The sequence below is a fragment of the Camarhynchus parvulus genome, unplaced genomic scaffold (assembly GCF_901933205.1).
Source record: "Camarhynchus parvulus unplaced genomic scaffold, STF_HiC, whole genome shotgun sequence".
In the NCBI taxonomy this organism is placed as follows: domain Eukaryota; kingdom Metazoa; phylum Chordata; class Aves; order Passeriformes; family Thraupidae; genus Camarhynchus; species Camarhynchus parvulus.
Genome location: NW_022148281.1, coordinates 211,542 through 221,437, shown reverse-complemented (window position 1 = coordinate 221,437; position 9,896 = coordinate 211,542). Strand labels below are relative to the sequence as shown.

At 62.9% G+C, this 9,896-nt stretch overlaps 1 protein-coding gene across 2 annotated transcripts; it reads right to left on the bottom strand.

Annotated features, from left to right (window-relative positions):
- Positions 1–5,630: 5,630 nt before the first annotated feature.
- Positions 5,631–9,135, bottom strand: ELAVL3 (ELAV like RNA binding protein 3). 2 transcript variants are annotated; one of them, XM_030970157.1, is made up of 8 exons: positions 9,038–9,135; positions 7,864–8,143; positions 7,658–7,761; positions 7,372–7,525; positions 7,021–7,237; positions 6,559–6,597; positions 6,121–6,467; positions 5,631–5,975 (listed from the first exon to the last, which is right to left on the bottom strand). In XM_030970157.1, exons 1-7 carry the CDS (start codon positions 9,044–9,046, stop codon positions 6,122–6,124), a joined length of 1,149 nt encoding a protein of 382 aa, XP_030826017.1. In that variant the 5' UTR covers positions 9,047–9,135; the 3' UTR covers positions 5,631–5,975; position 6,121. The 2 variants fall into 2 exon arrangements, with proteins under 2 accessions (XP_030826017.1, XP_030826019.1); XM_030970159.1 differs by having other exon boundaries at positions 6,121–6,446.
- Between the last annotated feature and the right edge of the window lie 761 nt (positions 9,136–9,896).

The window sequence follows — 9,896 nt, the reverse complement described above, 5'->3', positions numbered from 1 at the left end:
TTTAAATTCCTTTAAGAAACAAACAAAAAAACATCCAATAAAAATCCCCAAAAGAACCCCAAAAATCCCCCAAAATACCTCAAAAAATTCCTCTAAAAATTCCTCAAAAATAAAAAATCCGTAAAAACCCCAGAAAAAATCCTTAAAAAATAAAAAAAAAATCCCAAAAAAACCCCAAAAAATTGCCTTTATAACCTCCAAAAAATCATTAAAAACACAAAATTCCCCCAAAAATTCAACTTAAAAATCCCTACAAATTCCCGAAAAAAACCCCAAAAATCCCTCAAAAATCCTCCGAAATTTCCTGAAAAATTCAAAAAAATTCCTTAAACCCCAAAAAATTCCTTAAAAAATAAAAAGAAAAATTCGCCGAAAAACCGCCAAAAATTGCATTTAAAAAAACCCGAATATTGCAGTAAAATGCCCCCAAAAAAATCCAATAAATATTCCCATTAAAGCGCGACTGTCGCGAAAGGTGTCGTAAAGCTCGACTGTCTCAGAAGCGGCCGTAAAGCAGCACTGCCGTAAGGAGACTTTCGGCGCACGGTTGTCATTCAGCGCTTTAATGGAATCCCCCGCCGGGCCGTGGCTGCGCGGGGCCGGTGCCGCTCGCACGGCGCTGCCGGGGCTCTCTGCCGCACGGGGGCGCTGCCGGGGCTCTCTGCCGCACGGGGGCGCCCGCCGCCGCCGCCCCGCCCCGCTCCGCCGCTTTTGCCGCCAGTCTCCAGCGGGACACGTCTCCCGCCCCCCCCGTCGCACCCCACGGCTCCGGTACCGGCACTCCCGCTCACTCCCGCCCTCGCGGTCCCCTCCCCGCGGCTAATCTCCGGTACCCCCCGGTAAAACACGGTAACCTCCGGTAATCCCCGCTACCCGCCGGTAATACCCGGTAATTCCCGGTATCCCCGGCTCCGGGCTGAGCCCGACACGCTCGGTACCGCCCGGGGGTCCCGGTGGGCTCGGGGCAGCCCCGCTCCCATCCCGGCCCCCCCGCGGCTCCTCCCGGTACGGGTTGCCAAGGAAACCGCGGTACCGCATCCCGTGGCACCGGCACCGGCAGCACCGCCGGACCCGCAGCTCCCGGGTCCGGAACCCCCAGACCCGAATTCCGCATTCCGGGCACCGCCGCCGTTCCGGTCCCGGCCGTTCCACGGTACCGGGGCAGCACCGGGACCGGGGGGGGCTCTGGCTGCGGCAGGGACGAGAGGAAGGGACCGCCCGGTGCCCATTCCCGTACCTGGCCGCCTCCCGGTGCCGCGGCGCTGCCCGGCATCCTCCCGCCTTTGTCCCCGGCGGGAGCGACCCCGGTGCCGGCGGGAGCGCCCGGTGACAGCGGCGGAAACGCGGCGGGGGCGGCTCCTCCCACCCCGGCCCCAGCCCCGCGCGGGTCTCCGGTGCCGCTCCCCTCCCGTTCCCGGTACCATTCCGGTTCACGTTCCCGGTGCCGTTCCCTTTCCCGGTGCCGGTGCCGTTCCCGGTTCCGGAGCCGTTCCCGGTCCCGTTCCCGGTGCCGGTACCGGCGCCGGTACCGCTCTGCTCCTGTTCCCGGTCCCGGTGCCATTCCCTTTCCCGGTACCCTTCCCGTTCCCGCCCTGTTCCCGTTCCCGGTGCCGTTCCCGTCCCCGGTTCCGGTGCCGTTCCCTCCCCGTTCCCTGTCCCGGTGCCGCTCCCGTTCCCGCCCCGTTCCCGTTCCCGTTCCCGGTGCCGTTCCCGGTCCCGGTGCCGCTCCCGTTCCCGCCCCGTTCCCCCGTTCCCGGTGCCGTTCCCGGTTCCGGTGCCGTTCCCGGTGCCGTTCCCGTACCTGGCCGCCTCCCGGTGCCGCGGCGCTCCCCGCCATGGTCCCGCCTTTGTCCCCGGCGGGAGCGGCCCCGGTGACAGCGGCGGAAACGCGGCGGGGGCGGCTCCTCCCCACCCCCGGCACCGGCCCCGCGTGTCCCCGGTGCCCCCCGTGTCCGTCTGTCCCCCCCCCGTCCCTCTGTCCCTCTGTCCCTCTCAACCTCCGCGATGGACAAAGGGATGCTCCCCCCTGGGCCAGCCCCCCTGAAATAACCCAAAAAAAGGAGTTTTAACCTCAGTTCAAACCCCTCAGATTGCGGGAAAATGGAATTTCTCCTCACTTTAACCCCGGTAATGGTGGAAATGGAGGATCTCGCCTCAGTTCAAGCCACTAAAAGGAGTGAAAATGGAATTTCCCCCCCAGTTTCACCCCTCAAAATGCTCCCCTCACCCCGTACTGGTTTGTTGTTTTTTTTTTTTTTTTTTTCCATTTTTGGTGCTTTTTGACGCCTTTTTGTCCCTAAAACAGGGGGTCCCCCTCGATGCAACTCCTAAAATGGCCATAAAGAGGTTTCTGTCAATTTAAACATTAAAAAATGAGAGGAAACGGGGATTCCTCCTCAATTTAACCCTTTAAAATGAGGGGAAATGGGGATTCCTCCTCAATTTAACCCTTTAAAATGAGGGGAAATGGGGATTCCTCCTGGGAAGTGTGAGGGGAAATGGAGGGAAACATGAGGGGAAATGAGTGAGAAGCATGAGGGGGAAATGGTGGCAAACGTGAGGGGAAAAGAGTGGGAAATATGAGGGGAAATGGAGGGAAACATGAGGGGAAAATGGAGGGAAGTGTGAGGGGGAAAATGTGGGAAATGTGAGGGGAAAAAAGGTGGGAAACCTGAGGGGGAAATGGTGGCAAATGTGAGGGTGAAAAGGCAGGAAATGCGAGGGGAAACTGTGAGGGGGGAAATGGAGGGAAATGAGGAGGGAAAGGGTGGAAAACTTGAGGGGAAAAGGGCGGGAAACGTGAGGGGAAAAGGGCGGGAAACGTGAGGGGAAAATGGCGGGAAACGTGAGGGGAAAAGGGCGGGAAACGTGAGGGGAAAAGGGCGGGAAACGTGAGGGGAAAAGGGGGGGAAACGTGAGGGGAAAAGGGCGGGAAACGTGAGGGGAAAAAGAGTGGCAAACGTGAGGGGAAGCTGAGGGGAAAAGGGTGGAAAACGTGAGGGGAAAAGGGCGGGAAACATGAGGGGGAAAGGAGCGGAAACGTGAGGGGAAATGGAGGGAAAATGGAGGGAAACGTGAGGGGGAAAAGGCGAGAAATGTGAGGGGAAAATGGTGGCAAATGTGAGGGGAAAAAGAGTGGCAAACGTGAGGGAAAGCTGAGGGGAAAATGGTGGCAAACGTGAGGGGAAAATGAGTGGCAAACGTGAGGGAAACATGAGGGGAAAAGGGCAGCAAACGTGAGGGGGAAAGGGCAGGAAATGTGAGGGGAAAATGGTGGCAAACGTGAGGGAAAGCTGAGGGGAAAATGGTGGCAAACGTGAGGGGAAAATGGTGTCAAACATGAGGGAAAAAGAGTGGCAAACGTGAGGGGAAAAGTAGTGGCAAACGTGAGGGGAAAAAGAGTGGCAAACGTGAGGGGAAAAGTAGTGGCAAACGTGAGGGGAAAAAGAGTGGCAAACGTGAGGGGAAGCTGAGGGGAAAAGGGTGGAAAACGTGAGGGGAAAAGGGCAGGAAACATGAGGGGGAAAGGAGCGGGAAACGTGAGGGGAAATGGAGGGAAACGTGAGGGGGAAAAGGCGAGAAATGTGAGGGGAAAATGGTGGCAAATGTGAGGGGAAAATGGTGGCAAACGTGAGGGAAAGCTGAGGGGGTGGCAAAGATGGAAATGGTGTCAAACGTGAGGGAAAATGGTGGCAAACATGAGGGAAAAAGAGTGGCAAACGTGAGGGGAAAAGTAGTGGCAAACGTGAGGGGAAAAAGAGTGGCAAACGTGAGGGAAAGCTGAGGAGAAAAGGGCGGCAAACGTGAGGGGAAATGGCTGACACTCCCTCAGCCCTCCAGTCCCTCCCTGCCAAAAACCACGTACAAATTCTGCCTTTTAGATTTTTTTATTGATTTTTTTTTTTCCCATGAAAAATACAAAGAGTCGAGTCCAGGGCCGGGGGCCGGGGGGGTCCCGGTCCCCTCCGAGGGGTCCCTGGGCACCTTCTGTCCCCGCGTTGGGCCCCCCAAAAATGGGCCGGGGCTGAGGTGGGGACCCCTTATTGCTACTGAATTGGGTGTCCCCTGGCCCCCCTCCCCAAATTCCGGGGCTGGATCCCTGGAAGAGGGGATGGGGGGGTCAGAGTTTGGGGTCGGGGGTGATGGCGGATCTGGACACGGGAGTCGCTCCTAAATATTTATATTAATAATAATTAAAACTACAAGAAGCTTCACACAGGCACGACACAAAAAAACCAGGAGCCGTGGTGGGTTTGGGGAAGGGTCTGGGGAGAAAAAAGAGGGTCCCGGGGAGTGCCAGGATCAGGGGGAAAACCAGGGAAGAATAGGAAATAAATGGGAACTAAACCACTGAAAAGTGAGAAATTATCCCGACGGCGAAGGGAAAATAAATAAGAATCGCACAATAATAATAATAATAATAATAATAATAATAATAATAATAATAATAATAATAATAATAATAATAATAATAACATCAATAATAATTAATAAGAAGAATAATTAAGAATCATTAAGAATAATAACGATGATAAGGAGTATGGGGGAACTCAGGGTTGGGCCCTGTTTTTTTTCGGACAGGAGGCTCCGAACTCCAGCAAGTGGAGTAATTTGGGGCAGAAATCGCCCATTTTGGAGAATTTGGGAAGGGAGGGGGGGGAAGTGTGACACGACACATCCCCTCCCTCCCAGTTTTGGGGGCACCAGAGCAATCCCTGGCATTTCAGTGCCACTGACCCCCCAAAACTTGCCTTGATGTCTCTTGGGGTTCACAAGCTGCTTCCAAGGAACTCGGGGAGCACAAAGCAGGTTCTCACCCCCTCTGGAAAAGGCGGTTTCGGGGATTTTGGGGGATATTTTTTAATATTCTGCTATAAAAATAGATGGATTTGGGCCGGCGGCTCCCGAGGAGTCGCCGCTCCCTGCGCCAGTCACGCTCCTCCTTACCTGACAACGGGTAACAGGTCTAATGAAACACCTGATTAATCCTTAGGTTTTGTTCTTCCTCCCCAAAAATTCCTCCCCCTCCCCCAGAAAACGAAGGAAAAACGTGGAAAGAAGGAAAGAGCGAGAAGACGCCCCCCCCCCGCCCCCTTCCCCCTTGCTGGAGTCCTGGAGTGGAGGGAAGGGGGGGCACAGCCCCCACCTGGACACACCTGGATCAGGTGGGGGGGGGGCACCGCTCCAGGTGGTCCGGCCACTGCCGGAGTGGTGGGGTTGGGGTACCCTGGGGGGTCCCAGGTGTGTCCGCAGTGTCCTGGGGGTGTCTCCAGGGCCCCTCCCAGCGCCCTGCAGCACCTGGAGGAGGCCGCAGGGCGCCCGTCGGGGACAGGTGAGGGTGTCCAGGTGTCCGGGCTGTGCGTCAGGTGTCCCCACGCTGTGCTCAGCGGCCATGGAGGGGGGCTCGGGGGTCTCCATGGTGTCTGCGGCGCTCATGGGGTGTCCCCACGGTCTCCAAGGTCTCCAGGTGCGTTTCTCCATCTCCTGGAGACCCAGGATGTCCTTGGTGTCCACGGAGGGCCTGCCCAGGACCTGAATTGGGTTTCTCCGTGGCCTCCATGGTGCTCATGGGGGGGACCCTGAGGTCTCCAGGTCTCCAGTTGGGTTTCTCCATGGTCTCCATGGTGCTCACAGGGGTCCCTGAAGGTCCCTCAAGGTCCCCAAGGTCTCCAAGTGGGTTTCTCCATGGTGCTCATGGGGGTCCCCAAAGGTCTCCAAGGTCTCCAGCTGGGTTTCTCCGTGGTCTCCATGGTGTCCATGGGGGGGACCCTGAGGTCTCCAGGTCTTCATGTGAGTTTCTCCATGGTCTCCATGGTGCTCATGGTGTCCCTGAAGGTCCCTGAAGGTCCCCGAGATCTCCAGCCGAGTTCTTCCATGGTGCCCATGGGGGTCCCTGAAGGTCCCTGCAGGTCCCCGAGGTCTCAAGTCGGGTTTCTCCACGGTCTCCATGGCGTCCATGGTGTCCCTCAAGGTCCCTGCAGGTCCCCAAGGTCCCCTAAGCTCTCCAGCCACCTTTCCCCATGGTTCCCACAGAGGGGTTCCCCAAACCCTCCCTCCCAATCCCACCACGGCGCTCACAGGGGGGGTCCCCGCACCCCCACGGGCATGGAGCACACCAACCTCAGGCCTTGTGCTGCTTGGTGGTCTTGAAGGACACCTGCAGCACGCGCTCGCCCAGGCGGTAGCCGTTGAGGCTGGCGATGGCCATGGCCGCCTCCTCGTAGTTGGTCATGGTGACGGAGCCGAAGCCCTTGCACTTGTTGGTGGCGAAGTCGCGGATCACCTTGACGTTGGTGACGGCGCCGAAGGGCCCGAAGAGCTGCCACAGGACGCTCTCGTCCGCCTCGGGCGCCAGGTTGTAGACGAAGATGCACCAGCCCGGCCCGGGCGTGCCCAGGCCCACCCCGGCCAGCGCCGGCACCGCCTCGATGGCCAGCGGGGAGAACCTGGGCAGCAGCGACAGCGGGCTGGCCCGGGGTCAGCGCGGGCTCGGGGCCCCCCCCGGGGGGGGATTGGGGGGATTTGGGGGGCATTGGGGAGTGGGGGGTGCTGTGTTACCTCTTCACCCCGTAGGCCACGTTCAGCAAATTGTCCAGGCTGGGGGGTGAGGGGGTGTTAGAGGGGACAGCCGGGGTGGCCCTGGTGACAGGGGGGTCCCACCCCTCCAAACCCCCAGGACCCCATTCCCAAGGACCTCCCAGCCCCCTCAAGACCCCTGCCCCCCGTTCCCAGGGGTATCTCACCCCCCCAAGCTCCCCAGGACCCCCATTCCTGGGGCTATCCCCCATTTCCAGCTGCTGGAAATCCATTCCGGGGGTGTCCCCCATTCCGGGGGTGTCCCCCATTCCCACCCCCCCATTCCGGGGGTGTTCCCCATTCCGGGGGTGTCCCCCCATTCCGGGGGTGTCCCCCATTCCCACCCCCCCATTCCGGGGGTGTGCCCCATTCCGGGGGTGTCCCCCATTCCCACCCCCCCCATTTTGGGGGTGCCCCCCCCGTTCCGGGGGTCCCTTTGCTCACCGGAAGCGCTGCGGGGGGGGGTGCAGGGCCCCGTAGCGCCGGGCCCCGGGGCACAGGCTCAGCAGGGCCCCCCCCGATTTCTGCCCGGGGCTGTTGGCGAACTTGACCGTGATGGGCTCGGCCGCGCCGAGGGGCTTCTGCCCGTGCAGCCCCCGCACGGCCTCCTCGGCCTCCACGCGCTTGTCGAAGCGGATGAAGCCCACGCCCCGGGACACACCTGCGCAGGTGGCACGGGGGGGTCGGGGACAGAACCCCACAGAACCCCCCAAAACACCCCAAACCCCCCAAAATCCCCATTCCCAGGGCTGTCCCCCCCCTCCCGGGCGCGCTCTGAGCACACCTGTGCCTCACCTGTGACCTGGTCCACGAGGATGCGGGAGGTGATGATGCGGCCGTACTGCGAGAAGAGCTGCTCCATCTCCTTCTGCCCCATGGCCTTGGGCAGCCCGCTCACGTACAGGTTGGCGTCGCGGATGGACGCGGAGCTGGGCCGGGCGTAGGACACCTGTGGGGACAGGTGAGCCCTCGGGACCGCCGGGGACAGGGGCAGTGCCCGCCCGGGCCGCCCACCCACCACAAAGGGACCCACAGGTGCCTCCCCCGCGCCCAAAGCCCCCAGGTGTCCCCCCCAGGTCACCTTGATGGTCTTGGTCTGCAGCTTGAGCCCGTTGAGGGCCCCGATGGCGCGGTCGGCGTCCCCGGCCTCCACGTAGTTGACGAAGCCGTAGCCCAGGCTTTGCCCTGGGACACCGTGTCACCGTCACCGGGGTGGCACTGTCCCCATGTCACCATATCCCATCTCCCACACCTCACATCCCCGTGTCCCCGCGTCCCCGCCGGTACCGGTGACCTTGTCCCTGACGAGCTTGCAGGACTCGATGTCGCCGAGGCTGCCGAAGAGGCTCCTGAGCTCCTCCTGGCTCATGGACTGCGGCAGGTAATTCACGATCAGGTTCGTTTTGCTGTCGTCGGCCACGGGGGGGGGGCCCGGGGGGGCCCCGTTGGGCAGCGCCGCCGCCACCCCCGGGCCCGGCACGGCCACCACGGGGACGGGGACGGGGACGGGGCCGCAGCCCGAGGGCCCCGCGGCGCTGGGAGCCTGCGCCTCCACCGTGCTCAGGATCTGCTGGGGGGACAGGGGCGTCACAGGGGACGGGGACAGCCAGGGGACAGCGCGGGCATGGCCACGGCGAGGGGACAGGGACAGCGGGATCGTGGGGACAGGGGGTGTCACAGGGGACAGGGACAGCGAGGGGACAGGGACAGAGCGGGCATGGCCGGGGGACAGGGACAGCGAGGGGACGGGGACAGAGCGGGCATGGCCGGGGGACAGGGACAGCGAGGGGACGGGGACAGTGCGGGCATGGCCGGGGGACAGGGACAGCGAGGGGACGGGGACAGTGCGGGCATGGCCGGGGGACAGGGACAGGGACAGCGCGATCGTGGGGACAGCGCTGGGACACGGGGACAGCGCTGCGGGGACAGCGCCAGCGGGATCGCGGGCACGGGGAGGGGACAGGGCCAGCGGGAGGCGGGGACGCGGCACGGGGGACAGTGACAGTGACACCCGGGTGGGGCCATGGGGGGGACAATCCCCCCATTGTGCGGCAGCGCCCCCGCCCCTTCCCCCCCTGCCCAGCAGCGCGGGGTGCGTGACAATGGCCCTTTGTCACCGGGCGATGGGGACACCCGGGGCCACCAGCCACGGCCCGGGGGGCGTGGGGACAGCGACACGCGGGGACACGACACGTGTGGCCTGTGCCCCCCCCCGCCCCAAAACGGCCGCGGTTTGGGGAGGGGTCCGCGCCCCTCCCTCGCCCGCGCGCGTCCCCGCAGGTGCCACCCGCATGTGACGCCGTCCCCGTGCGAGCGTGCGACACCGCACGGGGAGGGGGGGCGGGAATTGGGGCTGGGGGCAGCACGGGAGGGGGATGGGGGGGTGGATGGGAGATGTGGGGGATGGGGGATCCCCGCAATCCCCCTCCCCGCAATCCCCCCCCACCCACCCCGTTCTTACCGTCACCATCGTGTCGCCGGTGGGGCGGGGGGGGCCCCGCACGGCCCCGAGGGCTCGGGGGGCCCGGGGGGAGGCCGGGGGGGCTCCGGGGGTCGCGGCGGCTCCGGGCGCTGCGAGCGGCGGCCCCGGCTCGGTCCTTTAAACGTCCTTGGGCGGGCGCGGGGCGGGGCCCCCCAAAAACCACCCCCCCACCACACCCCCCTCTCCGAGATGGTTCCGTCCGCGCCCCCCCCCCCCCAAAGGTGGTTCCGTCCGCCACCCCCCTCCCCAAAAAGGTGGGCTCGACCGCCCCCCAAAAAAGAGATGGGTCAGTCCACCCCCCCCCCCAAAAAAGAACGGCCCCCCCGCAGGGCACGGAGCCCCCCGAGACCCCCCAGGCCCCGCCCACGGGAGGAGGAGGAGGAAGGACGGGGAGGGATGGAGAGGAGGAAGAAAGAGGGAATGGAGGAGGAGGAGGAGGAGGAGGAGGAGGAGGAAGGAGCGGAGCAGAAAGCGCAGGAAGGGTGGGGGGGGGATGGAGGAGGAGGCACGGGGAGGAAGAGGAGGAGGCGATGAAGGCCGCGGGCGCCGCCGCTGCCGCTTCAGCACCGGGGACAGCGCCGAGCCCGAGCGCGGCTGCCCCGAGGGGCGGCGCCCCCGAAATGGGGAGGGGGCACCTGAGAGGGACCCCCCAAACCCCCCGAGCCCCCCCAAACCCCCCAGAGCCCCCCCAGACCTCCCAGGACCCCCCCAAACCCCCCGAGCCCCCCCTCAAACCCTTTGAGACCCCCCCCAAAAAAAGAACCATCACGAAAATTCCCGATTTTAATGGACTGGGGGGGGTCCCGGGGGTGGGGGGGGCGCAGACCCCTCCCCAGCG